The 24,058-nt window shown below is 44.7% G+C and overlaps 1 protein-coding gene across 2 annotated transcripts in view; it reads right to left on the bottom strand.

Moving 5' to 3' along the window:
• GLDC (glycine decarboxylase) overlaps positions 1 to 24,058 on the bottom strand; it is a 117,363-nt gene that overhangs the window by 90,047 nt on the left and 3,258 nt on the right. For both annotated transcript variants that reach the window (XM_023213151.2, XM_023213152.1), the window contains exon 3: positions 2,092 to 2,227. In XM_023213151.2, coding sequence (XP_023068919.1) covers positions 2,092 to 2,227 — 136 coding nt within the window. The remainder of the gene's footprint in view (positions 1 to 2,091; positions 2,228 to 24,058) is intronic.

Genomic DNA, 24,058 nt, shown 5'->3' with positions numbered 1-24,058 from the left:
CCACAAACTAACTTTTAAAAAATCACCTAGGAATTATCATCATACTTCATCTATACTTGATTTGTTTCCAGGCTGGAAATGAGAAGTGTACACTTATATTTTCAAACAAGATGTCTTCCTTTTAAGACTAAAAATTTTAAGTCTTAAAATTTCATTTGAAATAAAATTTTAATTCAATGTTTCCGGTGTCTAAAATGGCACCAATCCAAAAAGATGGGAAAGAAGGGCTTAGGAGTCCCCACCTTTCCTCCTCCACAGTTTAATATTATTTCCCAATGAACAGAAGAGGCAGATGTCCTGAACTCCCCAGGCTGGAGTGCAATGCTGCGATCTCGGCTCACCACAACCTCCACCTCCCAGGTTCAAGCGATTCTTCTGCCTCAGCCTCTCGAGTAGCTGGGATTACAGGCATGTGCCACCATGCCTGACTAATTTTGTATTTTTGGTAGGGACAGGGTTTCTCCATGTTGGTCAGGCTGGTCTCAAACTCCTGACCTCAGGTGATCCACCCGCCTCAGGCTCCCAAAGTGCTGGGATTACAGGCATGAGCCACCGTGCCTGGCCTATTTGATTATTTACATCATACAGCAAACAGCAATGGAAAACAACGAAATAGCATGGAAGTGGACTAGAAGTATTTTCTCAAATGCAGGACAAATGCTTTCAGTGTTGTTCTATGAGTGAGGGCTGGAGTGGGCAGGAGACACAAACATGGATGGACAGACACACACACACCCCACTATCAGTGAGGACCAGAGTGGACAGGAGACAGACACAGATGGACACACACACACACACACACCTAGAAGTAGAAGTGATGGCTGGGCGCGGTGGCTCACGCCTGTAATTCCAGCACTTTGGAGGCTGAGGCGGGTGGATCACGAGGTCAGGAGTTCAAGACCAGCCTGGCCAAGATGATGAAACCCCGTCTCTACTAAGAATGCAAAAAATTAGCCAGGCACTGTGGCTGGCGCCTATATCCCCAGTTACTCTGGAGACTGAGGCAGGAGAATCGCTTGAACTTGGAGGGCAGAGGTCGCAGTGAGCTAAGATTGTGCCACTGCACTCCAGCCTGGGCGACAGAGCGAGACTCTGTCTCAGGGAGAAAAAAAAAAAGGAGTGACTTATCTAACTGTTGAGGTGAGACTGGAATAAGTAACTGAGCATGCATAGCTCAGGCCTCTCTCTTATCTTTTCTAGAAGAGCCTATCTACAGAATGCACATGTTCTCTTTCTCTAGAAAGTGCTAGCAATAAAGCTGGTATTATGGTCTCCAACACTATGTCTTTTTGTCAGTCATTTGTGAATCAAAAATTTTGGGGGTGGAAGGGGAAGGGAACACGATTATCTGTCCCCCTTAGAAATCCTGACAGAAGAGCCAGGTGTGGTGGCTCACGCCTATAATCCCAACACTTTGGGAGGCCGATGTGGGCAGATCACCTGAGGTCAGGAGTTCAAGACCAACATGGTGAAACCCCTCTCTACTAAAAATTAGTCCAGCGTGTGGCGTGCACCTGTAATCCCAGCTACTTGGGAGGCTGAGGCAGGAGAATTGCTTGAACCTGGGAGGCAGAGGTTGCAGTGAGCCAAGATCACGCCACTGTACTCCAGACTGGGATACACAGCAAGATTCCATCTAAGCAGGGTGGTCAGGTGGAATCCTGACAGAAGACAGTGGACCAAGATTCTCTCCCAGACTCCACCACTGACTCACTGAGATAGCTCAGAAGTAGCCTAAGTCCCAGGGTCTCCAAGGAGGAGTAAAGCCCTGAATCTACCCACCTGCAGGTTTCACATCTTACTCAAATACAGCACAATTAAGTTGGAGAAGAGGAAGAGATGACCAGATCCACAATTTAGCATCCTAGCAGATTTTATGGGACTAGAAGTGGGAAAAAACTTCCATTTCCTCAACATTTGAGTAAGAACATTTCCCAATCTGGAGAAACCTGGTAGGTTCCCGGAGGTTGGAGACAGCACTGGGGGGTGGGTGTCAGTGTGGAGTCTCTGAGACTGCCAGGGGACAGATGGAGGATGGAGAGAATTATGCAAATCATAGTAGTCCTGTTCCTGAACTGAGAAATACATTACCATCCTGAGTTCTCCAGTAAGTTCCGCAAAATCGTCTGTGGCACTGAGCAGTTATAATAGCCCATGCCAATATACGATCTCCAGATCTGGTTTTTGCTTGAAATGGCATGCAGAGTTGCAAGGATTTCATTTTCACCTGATTGTGGGAAAAAGAGAAATGTTACAGAGAGAAGATGTCTCAGAAAGGAGTTCTAATTACAGTTTAAAACCCTCACTTTGTTTGAATATTTATGAGAGAATAACTATATGGAAAATGTTAAGAGTCATCCATCCAACCAACACTAAGTAATTAATGCGATTATCTCAGAAAAAAAAAAAAAAAATTCCCAAACAACACTCAATTTCTCCTCAAGGTTGGCCCCTCGTCATTGTTTTGACTCTTCCTTATTCAGTTCTATTTGCTAGAATTTCCCATTTTTACACTTGTCTCATTCCAGGCTTTTCCTGTTCCCTTTCTGTTTCTGCTATATACACGCTAAATAAAAATTCTGTCTTACTCCCAGTAAAATACTGTGTTTTACCTTCTAAACTGCCTTATACTTTCTGGAAGTAGACACGGCTTCAGTCTAATTAACACATAACCTACATTTTCTCTAAAACTGTTCTACTCAGTTACACATTCCTCCTTTGTGTCACTGAAAGGGCAACTTATAAAAAGGCCATCACCCAAAAATAGAAAATATCAGTTGTAATCAAAGACCCTTATGCAAGGCTGGGGACAGTGGCTCACACCTGTAATCCCAGAACTTTGAGACGCTGAGGTGGGTGGATCGCTTGTGCTCAGGAGTTCAAGTCCAGCCTGGGCAACATGGTGAAACCCCATCTCTACCAAAAATGCAAAAAATTAGCCAGGCGTGGTGGTTCACACCTGTGGTCCAGGATTCTTGGGAGGCTGAGGTGGGAGGATCACATGAGCCTGGGAGGTGGAGGTTGTAGTGAGCTAAGATGGCGCCACTGCACTCAAACCTGGGTGACAGAGTGAGACCCCCATCTCAAAAACAAAAACAAAAACAAAAACAAAACACCCTCATGCAGTTTCTACCAGCATTCTCATGAAGGCACTTTGGTAATGAAGAAGTATAAACGTACTTGGATGCAGGTGGGACCCTTTCTCAGGTCATTCGTATAATAACAAAGTAATAATAGCATTTGACATTTATTGAACATTATTCTGCCAGGAATTGTACCATATGCTTTTCATGCGGCCTAGGACACTGAGGATTGAAGACAGTCACTTGGCCGGGGTCACACGACTTTAAATTAAAGGATTACTAATCCAGTCTCACACTTTAACTCATTGGACTAAATTGAGAGCTGCTACATGGACAGCTCTTACACTGAAGGGTACCTTTTTTTTTTTTTTTTTTTTTTTTGAGAGGGAGTCTTGCTCTGTCACCCAGGCTGGAGTGCAGTGGCTTCATCTTGGCTCACTGCAACCTCTGCCTCCCAGGTTCAAGTGATTCTTCTGCCTCAGCCTCCCCAGTAGCTGGGACTACAGGTGCATACCACCACACTTGACTAATTTTTGTATTTTTAGTAGAGACAGGGTTACACCATATTGGCCAGGCTGGTCTCAAACTCCTGACCTCATGATCCACCCACCTCGGCCTCCCAAAGTGCTGGGATTACAGGCATGAGCCACCGTGCCCGGCCACTGAAGGGTACTTTTTAGATACAAATGACAACATATGGTTCTTTATTTGCCTCTCTGCATAGAGATAGATTGTGTTACTAAAATTTAACTGGGACTTAACTACTTAGGCAAATGTCTGTCACTTAACCCTGGGAAATGATTTATTTTATTGTTCCTCTATCAGAGAAAAATGTAGATACAGCAAAATCTAAGACAGCAAACTGGCAAGGAAGACACTTAACATGTTTTAACCCTACTGAACTCTGAATATTATTTGCATCAATCTTTATCCTCAAGTAAAATACTTTCACCCTCCACCACACACACGCACACACACACACACACACACTCCCCACTCCATGTGCTGTCCCAGGAAATAAATTCACAGGAGATATGGTACTTTGCCAGAGTAGAGTAAGAAAGAAAAGAGAGGATAGTCTTGAAGGTATTAGTTTCATGAGTAATATAATCTAACTACCTTATGGAAGATGATCTTGCCTTCTTCCACTGAAAGTTTAGGAAACAAGTAAAAATGCAATAAACCCACATCTGAGAAGATAGGCAAGGACAGCATCCCTAGGAACAATCATGCAAGAAGTCCAATCACCTCCCAAATAATCTTCTTAGGGGCAGAATGATTCAGACGCCCAGCAGGAGGAAAGATTAATTAGCAGTGCCTTGTAGGCGAGTCTGGCTTCAATTATGATCCTGTGCAGGGGGGACAGGTCCCTGTTCCACACTGGTCCAGCTCTCCAATGACAACAGCCTGTGAAGGGCTCTGTCTGTCAAACTGAGTTTAGCCTTTGGAAATCAAGCTGGAGAATATGATTCTTTTTACAATTCTTTTTCCAAACAAGAAGATAATTCTACTGCTGGTGTGGAAAGGTCACTGAGGGGAGACCCTGGCCCAGGGAGATATGGTAAGAGGCCAGCACTATAGTTCAGGAGAGAGATGGGTAAGAGGAGTGTTACGAGTTGAATCGTGTTCCCAAAAATGATACTTTCAAATCCTAACCCCATGGTACCTCTGACTATAACCTTACTTGAAAATAGGGTCTCCACTGATGTAATCAAGTTAAAATGAGATCACGCTGGATTAGGGTCAGCCCTAATCCAATGATTGGTGTCCTTATAAGAGGAGCAAAATTGGAACACGCAGACACACAAGCAAGAAGAATGCAACATTTGATGGCAGCAGAGGCTGGAGCAATGCATCCACAGGCCGAGGAGTGCCACAGACTGCTAGCAACCCCCAGAAGCTGGGAGAGAGGAGGGAACTGATCCTCCTTCAGAGATTCCAGAAAGGAGCCAACCCTGCCAACATCTTGATTTCTGACTATGGAACTGGGAGTGAACAGGCTCCTGTTGTTTTAAGCCACCTAGTTTGTGGTACTGTATTATATGACAGCCACAGAAAACTAATGAAGAAACTATATCAGTCATTTTTAAGACATATGGTAATACTCTTGGGCTCAGCTGTCCAGTTAAAAAAGGCTCAGGTTGGCCAGGCGCAGCGGTTCACACCTGTAATCCCAGCACTTTGGGAGGCTGAGGCAGGAGGATCACTTGAGGTCAAGGAGTTCAAGACCAGCCTGACCAACATGGTGAAACCCCGTCTCTACTAAAAACACAAAAATTAGCTGGGCCTGGTGGCGTGCGCCTGTAATCCCAGCTACTTCAGAGGCTGAAGCAGGAGAATTGCTTGAACCTGGGAGATGGAGGTTGCAGTGAGCCGAGATCACGCCAGTGCACTCCAGCCTGGGCGACAGAGCGAGACACTATCTCCAAAAAAAAAAGACTCAGATGAACTCCAGCACTTTGCCAGACACGGTTTCCCACACATTAAGAATCCCACTTAAGATTCTACTAGTGGAATTAATCGACCCCAATAATACCATTCTCTTTACTAACCAACATCATCCACTGGCGTAAGACAGTTGGTGCTACGGTTCTGGAAGGTGTTGGAAGTCTGTGCAGAGGGGTGCAGCAACCTCCCCCACAGTCCCTCAGAGTGACGCAGCCAGAGGTCAAACCAGCAGGCCAAACCAGCACCACCAGTTATTTAGCCCAAAGATTTGCACTGATTGCTCTCTCACTCACATGCCCTGGCATGGGAAAGGAAAGCAGTACAGCCTTGCAGTCAGGTTGTTCCACAAGCAGCATGGCTGAGAGAACCAACTCAGTGGCTGACTTTCAGTTGGCTGCATGCCTGGAGAAAAATAATATAATAGTAGTTGGGCCGGGCACGGTGGCTCAAGCCTGTAATCCCAGCACTTTGGGAGGCCGAGACGGGCGGATCACGAGGTCAGGAGATCGAGACCATCCTGGCTAACACGGTGAAACCCCATCTCTACTAAAAAAAAAATACAAAAACTAGCTGGGCGAGATGGCGGGCGCCTGTAGTCTCAGCTACTCGGGAGGCTGAGGCAGGAGAATGGCGTAAACCCGGAAGGCGGAGCTTGCAGTGAGCTGAGATCCGGCCACTGCACTCCAGTCCGGGCGACAGAGCAAGACTCCGCCTCAAAAAAAAAAAAAAAAAAAAATAGTAGTTGAAATAATTAGAAATAGCTAAATGGACATTGGTGGGAGCCAAAAGGGTTATTTAAACCAACAGTCCTCATAGTGAGTGAAACTGCTAACCTAATTCTTCGAGTGCAGGACTCTCCTTCCTCATACCCAGCCCCAGGAGACAAAATAGGATTAAAGAGATAGGAATTTGGCTATTGTGCCAAGAGCCACAATCCCTAGTGAGGGACTGTAACAAAAATCTAGCTCTCACCCCGTATAGAGGTGCTCAAATGTGTTGTTTTGATTTTGCTTGTAGACTTTTGGAAGGTCTTTTTACTGTGGTTTTATTTTCCACTCCTGTGATAGTAGCCCTAGCTGTTAGGTTAACTCCCACTGATAGGAAAGGTGGGGTTAAAGTTTTATGGGTCTGCAGCACAGGCCACCTCTTGGGAAGGAGTAGATAGGCTCTCACCCAAAGGAAGGGGAAGAGTAGGATCCACGTTTTCTGAAAAATGCACTTCAAGGACTCAGATTCAGGAAGGTCATGGAGGTGACAGAAGGCCTGGAGCTCGGGGCTAGAAGCTGAGAAGAATCCTGAACTAAACCAAACTCCAGATCGCTTCCCTCTGAGAACACAAAATGCCACCCCTCTGCCTGCCTTCAGCAAAAATCTACACTGTCGCCCCATATAGAGGTGCTCAAATGTGTTTAGATTTTGCTTGTAGACTTTTGGAGGTCTTTTTACTATGGTTTTATTTTCCACTTCTGTGATAGTAGCCCTAGCTGTTATGTTCATTCTCACTGATAGGAAAGGTGGGGTTAAAGTTTCACGGGTCAGCAGAGGCCATCTCTTGGGAAGGAGTAGATAGGATCTCACCCAAAACAAGGGGGAGGCTAGGATCCCAGGAAGGGGGTGGGGCACCACCCTAGTCCTGACAATTAGCTCTGGGAGACCAGTCAAAAAGCTTAATTGACTACAGAAGGAGCAGGATTGAAATAAAAGATAAAAAATAAAAAGAAGCAGCTCAATTGAACAGGAGTGTTGTGGAAGGTGGAAATGGTAGTTTATTTTTTCACTTGACAGAAGAAGGAACACAAGAACCTGCCACTGTTTCAAGATTGACCACTTATATGTGACAGAAGTCTTTCAAGATTGTCACTTATATGTGACAATTAGTCTTTATAACTAATTGTTTTGTTCTTCATTTATACTAATTGGCCTTTTAAAAATTTCAAGTGTTTCATTCAAATGTGAAAATCATCAGAGCTACTGTGGGGGATGGTGATGTCTGGAGTCCCTAGACTCTCAGGTAGAAGAGAGATTTGAATTTTCCTTTCACAAGAAAACCCATTGCCTTATACCTCTCTGCACAGCTGTCCAGGAGGTAAGAGGTAAAGGTTAAGCCCCTTGTGAGAGAGCCCTGAGTACAGCCCAGTTCCCATCTCCCTCCCTTCAGTCTCCACCTGCCACTCAGGCAGTGTTCCTGCCCTGCCCCATGTCCTCAAACAGTTAAGGAAGAGAAGATGTCACATTAGACCAGCCAGGAACCCACTGGCCCAATCCACATGAGTTCCGGGTCTCCAGATACAAATCAGCACCCTGCAGAGCAGCCACTGATGTCTTACACACTTGAATCAAACACCTGAAAATTTTAAAAGGCAAACTAGTGGGCCAGGTGCAGTAGCTCATGCCTGTAATCCCAGCACTTTGGGAGGCCGAGGCGGGTGGATCACAAGGTCAGGAGATCAAGACCATCCTGGCTAACACAGTGAAATCCTGCCTCTACTAAAAATATTTTAAAAATTAGCCAGGGGTGGTGGCGGGCGCCTGTAGTCCCAGCTACTCAGGAGGCTGAGGCAGGAGAACGGCATGAATCAGGGAGAGGGAGGTTACAGTGAGCCGAGATCGCGCCACTGCACTCCAGCCAGAGAGCAAGACTCCATCTAGGAAAAAAAAAAAAAAGGCAAACTAGCTTAAATAAAGAACAAAATATCTGTAAGACCCAGAAGCATAAAAGATGTCAAACATGAGACAAAGAAGTTTCTAAGGCGATAAATACATACTCTAGTCTCTATAGGACTAGCCAAACTTCTCAAGTACCTGTGAACTCTGTTCCTATCCAGCTTGGGACTAATGAGTTTTCCTGGATTGGTTCTCATGACAGCCTGGTAGTTATGCCCAATTTTACCTTGAGAACAAAGTGAGTTAATAGAATGAGCTGTCCCCTATACAACAAATTAATGGACACTTTTGAGCCATTAAGGGTAGGTTCCTAGTCATGCTTCTTTCCATTCACTCATCCATTGCCCAACGCTACAAAACTTCCCAAGGAAAACTTCCCAGCTAGAAGCCAAGACAGTCTGTGACTTGATGAACAGAGGGGTAAGCTGCTTCTTACTGTGATAAAATCTAAGACCTCAGGCTTCCACAGCCACATATAATAAAAATAATTCCCCAAAGGCTTCCACAGCCACATATAATAAAAATAATTCCCCAAACATACAGCCTAGTGAGCGTCTGAATTGTTTCAAATGTTTGTTCACTGGTTGCCATTTTTCAGACCCACTCATGAAATGCCAGATCTGCAGGAGAACCAGCCCAGTGTACCTAGAAGCCCAGGGTTTGAGTTACTTTGATGTCAAGACAGCAATACATGCAGAGAAAAGGAGAGAGGACAGAAAAGTCCATGTTCAGAGATCTACCTGCTGAACCAACGTGAAATTGAACTTCATAGAATCCAGTCTCTAAGTCCAAGTTAAGGGACATGATGATGTCTAAATAAAACCCCAAATCCTAACTAAGCACACAATTCCCACTACTGTACATCTCTTCTCCTATGGAAAAGAGCTCCCTTTCTAGAGGAAACAGTATGGGGTCCTTAAATCCCAAAGAGACAGCCATTTCTTCCTGCATAGTAAAAGAAGCATTCTGAGAAATGATTGTGCCATCCAAACCTTGGGCAGCAGATGGGAAAAGGGAAAAAGAAAACTAGATTTTCCCACCAGAGCAAAGCTCACAGCAGAGCACATTCCTCACACTTTTCCTTTCAACTGGACAAAACCAGCTTGCTCCTGTGCACAAGTCTAATTCCTGAACATGAACTAAAATGAAACTAACCAGCGGGGAAAGAGACCAAATGAGAAAGGGGGACGTCCATTAAGAAATGATTGAAGGCAGGGGACAGTGGCTCACGCCTGTAATCCCAGCACTTTGGGAGGCCGAGGCAGAAGGATTGTTTGAGCCCAGGAGTATGAGCCTGACCAACATAGTGAGACCTTGTCTCCACAAAAAAATCAAAGAATGAGGCAGGGGGATTGGTTGAGCCCAGGAGGTCAAGGCTGCAGTGAGCTGTGATTGCGCCAATGCACTCCCACCTGGGTGACAGAGTGAGACCCTGCCTAAAGAAAAAGAAACATTTGGAGACAAGATGTCGTCTTCCAGATGCTTGCCTACAGCTATGCAGGGCAGCCAGCAACTGTGCATTATTTTGCACTCTCGGCCATGAAGGAATTCAGGCAATCCTTCAGGAACCTACACAGTAAGTTCTTTTCTTGCAGAATAAATGCCTGCTTCTGACCTTGTTTATTCTTCTGCCTCAGAGCATTGCATAATCTCCTGGTCCTAATGTACCAAGAACAGAGTTCAGTGGCCTCCAGGTATCACTTCCTAAGAACTGCAGGTAAGAACTTGCACTGCTGCTGCTTCTCAGAATTTCCTCTTTACATCATTCCACATAAGAGCCTTGCTATAGCAACTCCCTTGCCATTACGCCTAAAATAGCAACAGTTTTGCACTAACCAATGCACCAAATAAATGCTTTCCAATAGCAATAAGATGATTTTGCTGTTAAATTTTCTTTTTTCTTTTTGAGATGAAGTCTTACTCTGTCGCCCAGGTTGGAGTGCAATGGCATGATCTCAGCTCACTGCAACCTTCGCCTCCTGGGTTCAAGCGATTCTCCTGCCTCAGCCTCCTGAGTAGCTGGGATTAGAGGTGCCCACCATCACGCCCAGCTAATTTTTGTATTTTTAGTGGACATGGAAGGTTTCAGCATATTGGACAGGCTGGTCTTGAACTCCCGATCTCAGGTGATCTGCCCGCCTTGGCCCCCAACAGCTGTTAAATTTTCAATACATTACTAGGACTAGGTTTTAATATCCTATTTATGTAAATTTCTACAAGAACTGGAAAAGTGTCATTAACATGGACAGGCAATCTGTATGAGTCAAGATTCCTGCTACAACTAAACACACACACACATACACACATTGTTTCCCATCCTTAACCCATTACCCCAAACACAACCCTACAATTTCTTTTGGCCTCAATTATAAGGGAAAATGTATTCAGGTTTTGCTTTTTGCTTCTTTAACAATCTAAAATTGCTATACCTAAAGTTTTACACTATATATATACATATACACACACAATATTATGTTATCATTTATATTTTTAAATAAATATATATGCATATGTTTATATATTAGCAGAACATCTTTGTGATGATTCACAAGAAATTGATAATAAACAGAAGATAATAGATGTGGGAGGGAGGCTTGCTTTTCACTGTATATCTTTTTGTTTTCTTTTTTTTAAGAGAGACAAGGTCCCGCTATGTTTCCCAGGCTGGTTTCAAATCCTGGCCTCAAGCAATCTTCCAGTCTCAGCCTCCCAAAGTGCTGGGATTACAGGCATGAGCCACCCTGCCTGATCTCCCTGTATATATTTTTGTGCTTTTGAGTTTTGAACAATGTGTCTATACTGTTTATTTGAAATTACCATTAAAATGTTGCATGTAGAATGAAATCCTCCTTGTAAAATACATGGGTACGTGGGTGTATATGCCATCAGTCCTGGGCTTCGGCAGGCCATCCACAAAGCATGGTTCTGGGGGGCCCAGCCAGCAGCACCTCACACACAGCAGCCACTAACTGCGTGAGAGCCTCCCTCACTCTTCGCCCTCCATGTGCTTGGCAAGACACTAGGAAAAGGTCTCCAAGGAAGTCATCAGGACTGAAAACCAACACACTCATATTTGAATTTGCCCAGTGTCACCAATTTGAGAAAGGCCTTCCTCTGCTAGAGGGTAAGGGGAAAGCTGGGGCCAGAATGTGAGGACAGAGACTGCTTGGGCAGATTGTTCTTGCCAACATCCTAATCCTTAGCTGTAAATCTGCGCAGGAACCATGGCATGGGGCTGGGTGTCAATCAAGATAAACAAACCATGAATGACAGCACGGCAGGACTTTCTCTTCTTTCTGAAGGGAATTCAGAATTTGGATGCAAATTCCATCTGCATGCTGAGCCTTTCCCCAACATCATCCAGTCATTTATAGCACTCTTTTCTCTCCCCTATAGCCACCTGGATCAAGCCCACTTACCCAGTCCATAGACCCAACTCCCTATTACTTGTCAAGTTTCCTCCCTAGGCAGAGGAGGGTTTCACTACCTAAGTCAGATGAATCACAGAATGTGTTGAATCATTCCAGGAAGCCAAGCCAATCCATACGCTCTGCACAGAGTACAGAGGAAACGGAACCTAAAATCCTTGCAGACCGGCAGAGCTGTGCCATGTGTGAGGATGTGGTCAGGGCAGCAGCATGCCAGCCCAACCTGGGGCTCTGAGTCTCCTTGCTCTAATCCTGCCAGGCTCTTCCCTGTCTTCTTGCTCAGCCAATTAATACCACACCTCCTTCAGTCCTTCATGACCCTCAGGGGTTACCGCCCTCCTCAGGACATCTCCACTCAAAAGGAGCTGAGGCGTGTCCCATCTGTGTTTATGATGACTCCTTGGTTCCTTGTCTCTGTAGGAGTGAGCAGTCTCTGCAGCTATTCCTGATCACCCGAGAGATGCACAACTTCAAGACCCTACCAGCTGTAGCAAAACCAAAACAATATTCACAGTGGGGAGTGGGACAAGTGATGCTATGTCTGTTATTTTACTCCTTGAACTTGGATCATACTCCTTCCTGTGGGAGGCCCCTTTTCATTTAATCTACAAATGTTTTTTTAAAGAAATGTACAGAGAAACATCGCAATTCATAGTATTTATCTGGAGTACCAACTGACCTATGTAATCAGGCCAAATGCTGAGTTTGCAATGAGAATCAGTGGAAGTCCCAGAGGATTTGTTTTCCCTCTTTGCTGCCCCAAAGGCACATTGTCATGGCCTGCAGAGCAAGAACAAGAAGGGAAGGCTATGTCCTAAGAGTCCAACTCAAACAATATATCATGCTTGAGAAAGAGATCATTTTTTATAGATCAAAGGCATACGGGCCGGGCATGGTGGCTCATGCCTGTAATCCCAGCACTTTGGGAGGCTAAGCGGGGAGGATGGTTTGAACCCAGGAGTTTGAGACCAGTCTAGGCAACACAGCAAGACCCCCATCTCTACAAAATAAAATAAATTAGTCTATGTGGTGGCACATGCCTGTAGTCTAGTTACTTGGGAGGCTGAAGTGGGAGGATCTCTTGGGCGCAGGAGGTTGAGGCTGCAGTAAGCCATGATCATGCCACTGCTCTCCAACCTGAGTGACAAAGTGAGACCCTGCTCAAATAAAAAAAGTGAGACCCTGCCTCAAAAAGAAAACAAAACAAAAAAAGGCATATGCGGCCAGGCGCATATGCCTTTAATCCCAGCACTTTGGGAGGCTGAGGCGGATCACAAGGGGTCAGGAGATCAAGACCATCCTGGCCAATATGGTGAAACCCCATCTCTGCTAAAAATGCAAAAATTAGCTGGGTGCGGTGGCGCGTGCCTGTAATCCCAGCTACTCAGGAGGCTGAGGCAGGAGAATAGCTTGAACCAGGGAGTTGGAGGCTGCAGTGAGCCAAGATTGTGCCACTGCACTCCAGCCTGGTGACAGAGCGAGACTCCGTCTCAAAAAAAAAGGCATATGGAGAAATTTGCGGTCCAACCCAGAATCACACCAAGTGAATTGTAATCTCTTATAGTAAATGCTCAGAAAATACAGGTGAATCAATGTGTTGCAATGAAAATTCACCTAAACTTCCACATACAGCTAGCTCAATATTCCCAGGAACTCACCCGTTACAGAATCATGATGATATATAATGCACAAATTGTTCCCACATTTGGTTCAACTACATCTCAAAGTGCATGAGCCTCAGAGAAACATTTATCAGTGGAAACCTGCAGCTATTAAGAAAGTTGTATAAAATAATGCAGTGTCTACAATAATTTCAGATTTTCCAAAATTTTATTTCTTCCTTGTTCAGTCAATTAGCATGTTGATGATACAGGCATTGAGAATTCTTACTAAAATTCTCAGTTTGCATTTTTGTATAAATACTCTGGACTTACAAAAAGTAAAGCAAATTTGAGTCAAAATGAGATCAAAGTTATTCGTACATCATATAACTGACACTTGTTAAAGCAAGGCACAGTGCTATTTAGTGGGGTGGGAAGAGGACATAAAGAATGGAAGTCACAACACAGATTCGCCCACAGCGGCTCATGTCCTTGTTCTCTAGCACCCACCCTCGTGCAGCCTGGGCCCTCACTCCCAGCCTCCTGAGGCAGGTCACTGAGCTTCCAGGCAGAATGTGGGTGGGACTGCCCCACCTCTCCCTCAACCTCACTGAGCTGACTAATGGACCTTGAAGTCCTCCCCTTGGCTGAACTCAGTCACCACATTTCTCTGTTCCTACTTCCAGATCACTGACCGATGGTGGGGTGGAGGACACTCAAACATGCCTTACAAATTCCCACCATTCAATCTCAGCAGACCCTGCCTGCAGGCCGTTCAAGGGTCCTCGCCACCCAGATGCACACAATAGCTCTTCTGAAATTCACTTTTCCCTAGTGCTCAGTCTCAGCTTCCTGTCTCTCATGCAGAGAGATCGTCAGACCCGTAGCCCATCAACTCCTCCCACCTTGGAGGATCCTTATGTCTTTATGCAGACTTTCTTCCCCTCTTCTGCCTAAGAAAGGTCCAGAATACGACAAAGGGGTCCACAACTCGAAAATATATCCTCCTGCCTCTGATGACTTCATCTCAGACTGCCCTGCCTCTCTTCTTCTGCATGTTTTATTTCCCTATATCCTGGTTTCTGCTTTCTTCCCCACACTCCATCCCTGGGAAATTTCACTAATTCTCATGAATTTACTCAGAAAACTCACTAAATCTGCAACTCCATCTCTTCTCTCTCTGGATCTCTAGACTCTACTTTCCAACTCTTGCTTCAACTTTTCCAAATGCATATTCCACGAATATCTCCAACCCAATTCTGCTCAAGACCCAATCTCTCCTTCCTCTTCTCCCTGTTACCCCTCTGTTAATGAATGACATCAACATCACTACCCCATCTAGAAACTGACTGACACCTCACCTCCTGCCTCTCTGGATCAACCACCATGTCTATACAAAAACCATGCTCCTGGCCAGGCACGGTGGCTCACACCTACAATCCCAGCACTTGGGAGGCTGAGGAGGGTGGATCACCTGAGGTCAGGAGTTGGAGACCAGCCTGGCCAACATAGCAAAATTCCATCTCTACTAAAAATACAAAAATGAGCTAGGTGTGTAATCCTAGCTACTTGGGAGGCTGAGGTGGGAGAATCGCTTGAACCTGGGAGGTGGAGGCTGCAGTGAGCTGGGATCGTGCCACTGTACTCCAGCCTGGGCAACAGAGTAAGATTCTGTCTCAAAAAGAAAAAAACAAACAAACCCAAAACCATGCTCCTCACGCCTCTAATTCCAGCACTTTGAGAGGCCGAGGCAGGCAGATTGCTTGAGCTCAGAAGTTCAAGACCAGCCTGGGCAACATGGTGAAACTCTGTCTCTACAAAAAATACAAAATTTAGCCAGGCGTGGTGGCTCATGCCAACAGTCCCAGCTACTAGGGAGGCTGAGGAGGGAGGATCGCTTGAGCCTGGGAGGCAGAGATTGCAGTGAACCAAGATCGTACCACTGTACTTGAGCCTAGGTGACACGGCCAGACCCTGTCTCAAAAAAACAAAAACAAAACAAAAACAAAAAAAACCCGCCATGCTTCTCCTGGGCTGCCCCAAGCCAGTGACTAAGCTCTGCAGGAAAACTAATGCAGACTCATTCATTCTCTAGAGGTATGAGACTCCTCCCAGGGGCAGCTGTAGCTCCAGGACTCCATGTGGGCCTGAAGGAAACTCTCTTAGATCTGTTCTGTGCTGTAAGACTCTTTCTACCCGGTCTTCATTCTACTTCTCTCCCTTTCCACCAAAGTTAGACCTGCGTTAGTTTGGAGGCTCCCCTGCCCTCTCCTGCTTCTACTACCAGTAAAAATGTCTTGTGTATCTAACATTGTTTTGGTGTCTGCTACCTGGTGGACCTGAACTAATGCACATTTACATCTCATATCTAAAGTCTCCAATAGTCTCCCACTTGGTTTCACTGCCTCTGATCGCAGAGGCACTCTGCAAAACACAGGATCAATCCTTCCACTTCTCTCGATAGTAACTTTTCCTGTCTACCATTACTTAGGGGGGGGAAATAAATCCCTTTTGGCTCTGAGCCCTCCATATTGTGGCCTCACACCTTGTTTTCCATGTGCCTCTGCAATCTAACATTCTAACCACATGGTCTATTCACCATCCCTCAAATAACCATGTATTTCCATACTTTCATGCCTCTGCTCATGCCATAACTTCAGACTAAGTCTCCATCCTATTTGCAGACCCATCAAATTATTCAGTATCTATTTCCTTATAAGTTATAACCTATAGCTGGGGATATCTTCATCGTCTTTTACCTCCTGACTTTTGTACACCAAGTGCCTACAGCAGTATCTTATCTTCTACAACTGACTCTCAATAAGTGCAGAATGGAAGCAGATGGAGGAAGCTGTAGAAGGAGATTTGGCAATAGCAGCTTAATAACCCACTGATAACAAATGTGATAGCAAACACCAATCCAAAAACCAAAAGCTGAGTAGTCTAGGGCACTTTATGTATGGGCAAATGGTCCTATGTACCATAATAGTCCTCAAGAATGGCACTATATTTATAATACAGTATAACTGATTTCAATTTGATAGCACTGAATACGTTTTGAAGTTATAGTGAGTTATAGTCACACCACTGCACTCTAGTCTGGGTGACAGTGCAAGACCCTGTCTCTAAATAATAATGATAATAATAATAATAATAATAATAATATAATAATAGGCCAGGCGCGGTGGCTCAAGCCTGTAATCCCAAGCATTTTGGGAGGCCGAGATGGGCGGATCACGAGGTCAGGAGATCGAAACCATCCTGGCTAACAAAGTGAAACCCCGTCTCTACTAAAAAATACAAAAAACTAGCCAGGCGAGGTGGCGGGCGCCTGTAGTTCCAGCTACTCGGGAGGCTGAGGCAGGAGAATGGCGTGAACCTGGGAGGCGGAGCTTGCAGTGAGCTGAGATCTGGCCACTGCACTCCAGCCTGGGCGACAGAGCGAGACTCCGTCTCAAAAAAATAAATAAATAAATAAATAATAATAATAATAGGATCTGGGCATGGTGGCTCACACTTATAATCCCAGCATGTTGGGAGACCAAAATGAGAGAATCACTTAAGCCCAGGAGCTTGAGACCAGCCTGGGCAACATATTGAGACCCCTATCTCTACAAAAAATTTTAAAAATTAGCCAGGTGTGGTGGTCCTCCCTGTGGTCTAAGCTACTTGGAAGGCTGAGGTAAGAGGATTGCCTGAGCCAGGGAGGTCGAGGTTGCACAGAGCTGTGATCATGCCACTATAGTCAAGCCTGGGTGACATAGCAAGATACTGTCTCAAAGAAAATAAATACAATTAAATAAAAATAAAATGTTTTAAAATAAAAAAGATAATAATGAATAGATGTTATACTACAGTTGTCTAAACCCCTAGAATGTACAACACCAAGACTGAATCTTAACATAAACAATCTTCACTTTGGGTGAGACCGGGCGCAGTGGCTCACCTATAATCCCAGCACTTTGGGAGGCCAAGGTGGATGGATCACCTGAGGTCAGCAGTTCAAGATCAGCCTGGCCAGCATGGTGAAACTCCCATCTCTACTAAAAATACAAAAATTAGCCAGGCCTGGTGGTTCATGCCTGTAGTCTCCACTACTCGGGAGGCTGAGGCAGAAGAATCGCATGAACCCAGGAGGCGGAGGTTGCAGTGACCCAAGATTGCGCCTGCACCACTGCACTCCAGCCTGGGTGACAGAGTGAGACTCCATCTCAAAAAATAAATAAATAAATAAATAAATAAATAAATAAATAAATAAATAAATAAAAACTTTGGGTGATAATGGTGCATTAACATAGGTTCAATTGTAGCATATGCTCTGGTAGGCAATGCTGATAATGGGAGACTCCACGCTTGTGTGGGGGCAGTGGGTTTAATGGGAAATCTTTGTACGTTCACTCAGTTTTGCTATGAACCTAAAACTGCTCTAAAAAATAAAGTTGGTCCGGCAAGGTGGCTCATGCCTATGATCCTAGTATTTTGGGAGGTAGAATCGGAAGCATTTTTTGAGCCTGGGAGTTTGAGACCAGCATGGGCAACACAGTAAGGCTGTCTCTAGAAAAAATACAAAAATTAGCTGGGCATGGTGGCATGCGCCTGTAGTCCCAGCTGCTTGGGAGGCTGAGGTGCGAGATCACTTGAACCCAGGAGGTTGAGGCTGCAGTGAGCTGTGATCACACCACTGCACTCCACCCTGGGCAACAGAGTGAGACACCGTCTCAAAAATAAAATTAAAAAACCCAAAATTGGCCGGGCACAGTGGCTCATGATTGTAATCCTAGCACTTTTAGGCTGAGGTGGACGGATCACTTGAGATCAGGAGTTCAAGACCAGCCTGACCAACATGTTGAAACCCCGTCTCAACTAAAAATACAAAAATTAGTTGGGCATGGTGGTGGGTGCCTGTAATCCCAGCTACTCGGGAGGCTGAGGCAGGAGAATTACTTGAACCCAGGAGGCGGAGGTTGCAGTGAGCTGAGATGGAGCCATTGCACTCAAACCTGGGGGATAAGAGCGAGACTTCTCTCAAACAAACAAACAAACAAAAAAGATGCTTTATTACTTTATCAAGATTGAGGGTTTTTTAAATTTTGTTTTGTTTTTTATTTTTTAAGATGACGTCTTATTCTGTCGCCCAGGCTGGAGTGCAAGGGCGCAATCATGGCTCACTGCAACCTTCTCTTCCCTGCAACCTCCACCTCCCAGGTTCAAGCAATTCTCCTGCCTCAGCCTCCTGAGCAGCTGGGAAAACAGGCATGTACCACCACAGCCAGTTAATTTTTGTATTTTTAGTAGAGACAGGGTTTTGCCATGTTGCCCAGGCTGATGTTGAACTCCTGGCCTCAAATGATCCACCCGCCTCAGCCTCCCAAAGTGCTAGGATTACAGGCATGAGCCACTATGCCCAGCCAAGACTGAGATTTCTAGTTTGGGATTCTAGTTTTAATAAGAAAGGAAAAACTGATCATAATTTATTTTAGGACTCAACACATTAAAAAAATTTTTTTGCACTTTGAGAGGCCGAGACGGGCGGATCACGAGGTCAGGAGATCGAGACCATCCTGGCTAACATGGTGAAACCCCGTCTCTACTAAAAATACAAAAAAAAAACCTAGCCGGGTGAGGTGGCGGGCGCCTGTAGTCCCAGCTACTCCGCAGCCTGAGGCAGGAGAATGGCGTAAAACCCGGGAGGCGGAGCTTGCAGTGAGCTGAGATCCGGCCACTGCACTCCAGCCTGGGCGACAAAGCGAGACTCCGTCTCAAAAAAAAAAGAAAATTTTTTTTTTTTTTTACTTTTTTTTTTTTAAAGAGACAGAATGTTGCCCAGGCTGGTCTTGAACTACTTGGCTCAAGCAATGCACCCACCTTAGCCTCCCAAAGTGCTGAGATTACAGGTGTGAGCCACCACACCTAGCCTCATCACTTTTAAAACAAATATTTTCACCCCTCCACTTTTACCATGATATACTTCAACATTTATCTGAATATCCCCCAAATAATTGATAGCATAATTATTTAAGATTCCATCAAGGTGATCCTTCAACAATACTCAAGTGCTTGCCGAATTATGTCTTGCACAGTGCATTTTTCCACTTCCTTTTTCTCAGTGAAGATACTGCCTTTCCTTGAGGTTTTTTTTTTTTTTTTTTTTTTTTTTTTTTGAGACAGAGTTTATTATTGTTTATTCTAAGTAAGTGGGTTAGTTGCCTGGACAGGTGTGGGTGAAAGTTCTATTCTTAAATATGGTCTGGTAATTGCCCATTTGTATATGTAGTCCCTCACAGCAGAATCTGTTTTGTCTCTGTCCTAACATAAACAATCTGTCTACGTAATCCCAGGTTGCCATCCCTCAAATAACCATGTGTCACCCAGGTTGGAGTGCAATGGCGCCACTTAGCTCACTGCAACCTCCACCTCCTGGGTTCAAGCGATTCTTCTGCCTCGGCCTCAGCGTTCCAAGAAGCTGGGATTACAGGCATGTGCCATCACGCCCAGCTAATTTTTGTATTTTTAGTAGAGACAGGACTTCACCATGTTGGTCAGGCTGGTCTTGAACTCCTGACCTCAGGTGATCCACCCGCCTCACCCTCCCAAAGTGCTGGAATTACAGGTGTGAGCCACTGAGTCCAGCTTCATCTTTGCTTCTTTACATTGAGAAGATATATTCCAACTCCTAACTCTGTCTTTCCGTCCCATTTCACATCATTTCTGAACACTCATGACATTTTACCCACAGCTCTCATGGCACCTGGAACTTTTTAACTGTCTGACCTATTTATATTAAGAAGGTAAGATGTAAGCTCCTTGGAGATAGTGACTATGTTTATTCAAATGTATATCCTCACTGGGCACGGTGGCTCATGCCTGTAATACCAGCACTTTGGGAGGCCGAGGCAGGCAGATCACAAAGTCAGGAGTTTTAGACCAGCCTGACCAACATAGTAAAACCCTGTCTCTACTAAAAATATAAAAATTAGCTAAGCATGATGGTGCGCGCCTGTAGTCTCAGCTACTCGGGAGGCTGAGGCAGAAGAATCGCCTGGACCCAGGAGGCAGAGGTTGTGGTGAGCCAAGATTGTGCCACTGCACTCCAGACTGGGCAACAGAGCGAGACTCTGTCTTAAAAAAAAAAAAAAAATGTATATCCTCAGAGTGTCTTCCAATAGTAATCGGTAAGCGTTTAACAATTTAGGCAACAGGGTGACTGTCCAAGGTTATCAGTCAAGTATCTGCCTATTGAAAATTAATGACAAAAATATAAGGGCAAAGCAGATTCTGCTGTGAGGGACTACATATACCAGACCATATTTAAAAATAGAACTTTCACCCACATCTGTCCAGGAAACTAACCCACTTACTTAGAATAAACAATCCAGGAAGCCAGCCTGCCACAAATTAGACTTACAGAGAAAGCCAGATTGCTATCTCTAGTGACAATCCAGGAAACCAAACAATAACTTCCATAACAATTGACCCCAAATGGCCAGAACTTGATTAATAACTGATAGCTTCCCTTATTTTTGTCCCACTTCCAACATAGGACCAATCAGGCGAAGCCAAATATGTACCCATACCCAATCATATCAGATGCCCGACTTCTAGTTAACCCTCAGACAGCTTCCCTTGTAATCAACCTCCAATCAGAACATATCTAAAGCCTTTCCTTTTTTCCACAATAAAGCTTTCCCCTCCTCTGTCAAAATGGAATTCTGACTCCCTTGCTACAGCAAGTTCATTACAGCCTTTGTTTCTCTTATTTAGCTAGTCTTTACTGCCACAGTCGTTTAATGGAAATTTATTGGAATCATCCTAAAGAAGAAATCATAATTCATGTAAGTTGGGAACTGATGAGCCAGGAATGGCCAAAGGAAAAACCTTGTCACAGACTGCGGGGCCTACAGGCACGACCTGGCAATGGGCGTCATCTGGCTAAAGACAAGTCGTGGCCTCGGACTGGGGAATAGCTGCCCCGGCCTAGTTGCCCCTGGGGTCAGCTCAGGAGAGTGCATGACCCAAGGAGGGTGACAAAGCCAACACCTGCAGCTGCATTACACAATACTCCCTCCGTCCGCTCACTGCCCTCCATTAACCATTTAGTAGAAATCACTCTGGAACATTCAGCTGGCACATGTCCACCATTCTGACAACTCATCTCCTCAGCTCTAGTTGAATAATGTGAACATTGGAGGGTTTAGTTTCTCCTCTCTCTTCCACAAGCAATGTGCAATTTTGTGTAAACTTTAATCCCTGCAGTTTATCTAAGATTAGTTCAGTCTAGTTCAGTCTAGTTACCTTGAGATGAATTCACTGGAAAGACTACACAGCCAGGCATACCATAGCTAAAAGTAACTGGCTTTGGTCATAAAGTAATTTTTAACTTTGAATTAATTATAAAATGAATGCCTATACTGCAGAAAATTCCAAAACTGCAAAGTAATTAAGGGAAAGCTAAAACCACTAATAAGGGCACCATTCAGAGAAACCAGTGTTCCCAGTGACACATATCCTTCTAGTCTTTTGTTGTTGTTGAGTGCGTGTGGTTGGGGAATGGGGGATTCACTTGAACAGGATAGGATTTTGAACTGAATAGCTTTGCTTGTTTCTCTGAATAATGACTTACTTAGCAGCCAGTTCATGATCACAGTATTTTTTCAAGGCACTTCCTGAATTGTCCAAGAAGAGGGGGAGCATCCTTTATGACTGATGAACCAACCGTCCTTCCCTGGTTCTGTTGGGCCATTCTGTCCTATACATGTTAATCCCACTACCTCCAGCAGCCTCCCCCAGATTTATCTAGCAGAGCATCACTGCTCATTCTTCAGTATTGCACTTCCGTGACCGCTTCCCTCGCTCTGGCAGCAGGCCTGAGTGTTCCCACATCTGTGCTGCCAGGAAGCTGCTACAATTCTGCTGAGGCAGTTGGCATATGGCAGCGTGCTTCTAGTGCAACTGGGCTTGTGCACATCTGTAAACTGGACATTCCAGGTGAGTCAAGACAGAAGTTTTCTACTTTGTACACCCACAACCTTACAAAGGACACAATGAAGAGAGAGCAAAGTAGTGGATGGAGTGTGGACAGTGGAGCTGGGCTGCCTGGGTTTGAATTCTGCCTCCACCACTTACCAGTTATGACCTTGGGCAAGTCATGCATCATCTGAATATCATGGTTTCTTCATTTTTAAAACAGAAGTATTAATGGTATTTTCCTCATAGGATTGTAATATACATTAATACACGAGAGCATGTTAAAGAGTGTCCAGTACATGGTAAGCATTATGTAAATGTCTGAGATTACTGAGTTATGTGTAATAAGTAACCCAAGTATTTCCTAACTGATTACAACTCTCACAATCTTTACTCTGCAATGAGGACATTTAACACTTTTATAACTAGCTCTCCCTACAGCTTTCTCTGTACATGGCAAACAAATATTTAATCCAGAATTCCTCTCTGACTACACTAGAACACAGGCATTCACATGAAACCAAGTTTGAGTAATGGTGCTCCACTATTAAATGGAAATGCTACTACCAGAACTTACATGCACCGATTTGCTCTCCCTACCTGGAGAATATTCATTCACCGTGACACGCTCACACCTCAGAGTCAAAATTCCTCCTTTGCAGATGCATCCTCCTCCACTCTCCCAACACCCCAGCTCACTATTCCAAGAAGCAAGCTTTGTTGGAGAACTGGTCCATTTCAGGGAATGGGGGGACTTCTGATTGTGCAATATTTTCTGCGTGAATCATCCCAAACTAGATGGAACAAGCCCAAAATGTCACAGAAGCTACTAGGTTTAAAGTTTATATGGCATGGGCGTGGTGGCTCACGCCTATAATCCCAGCACTTTGGGAGGCCAAGGCGGATGGATCACTTGAGGTCAGGAGTTCAAGACCAGCCTGGCCAATATGGACAAATCCCATCTCTACTAAAAATACAAAAAATTAGCCAGGAGTGGTGGTGCATGTCTGTAATCCCAGCTACTCAGGAGGCTGAGGCAGGAGAATAGCTTGAACCAGGGAGGCGGAGGTTGTAGTGAGTTGAGATCGTGCCACTGCACTCCAGCCTGGGCAACAGAACAAGAATGCATTTCAAAAATAAAAAATAAAAAAATAAAGTTTATACTCAAGTTGCAAATTACTTTTCAGGAGCCCGCTTCCACAGTGAAGAATCAGAATCCCTTGATGTTCAAATTATTCAGCTGGAACCAAGAACTAAACTAAAAAAGGATACACAACTTCTCCATGTTTCCCAGGCTCTAATGCTCTGAAAAGAACATTTTATTTTAGAGTATATATATTATAAAAATAGCTAACCTAAACGTTCCCTGACTTTAAAAATCTCAGGAAGGGATTCACTTGTTCAAATATTCACCTAAAATACCCTGCTTTAAAGATACACAATTTTTGGCAGGGCGCGGTGGCTCAAGCCTGTAATCCCAGCACTTTGGGAGGCCGAGACGGGTGGATCACGAGGTCAGGAGATCGAGACCATCCTGGCTAACACGGTGAAACCCCGTCTCTACTAAAAAAAATACAAAAACTAGCCGGGCGAGGTGGCGGGCGCCTGTAGTCCCAGCTACTCGGGAGGCTGAGGCAGGAGAATGGCGTAAACCCGGGAGGCGGAGCTTGCAGTGAGCTGAGATCCGGCCACTGCACTCCAGCCCGGGTGACAGAGCGAGACTCCGTATCAAAAAAAAAAAAAAAAAAAAAAAAGATACACAATTTTTCACTCTTCACACATCAAATGAATGAGGATTCTGATTTTCTTTTCTTTTCTTTCTTTCTTTTCTTTTCTTTTTTTTTTTTTTTTTTTTTTTTTTTTTTTTTTT

Source organism: Piliocolobus tephrosceles, chromosome 14 (genome assembly GCF_002776525.5).
Source record: "Piliocolobus tephrosceles isolate RC106 chromosome 14, ASM277652v3, whole genome shotgun sequence".
In the NCBI taxonomy this organism is placed as follows: Eukaryota; Metazoa; Chordata; class Mammalia; order Primates; family Cercopithecidae; genus Piliocolobus; species Piliocolobus tephrosceles.
The sequence above is the reverse complement of the archived record's forward strand: the minus strand, read 5'-3'. Positions and strand labels throughout refer to the sequence as shown.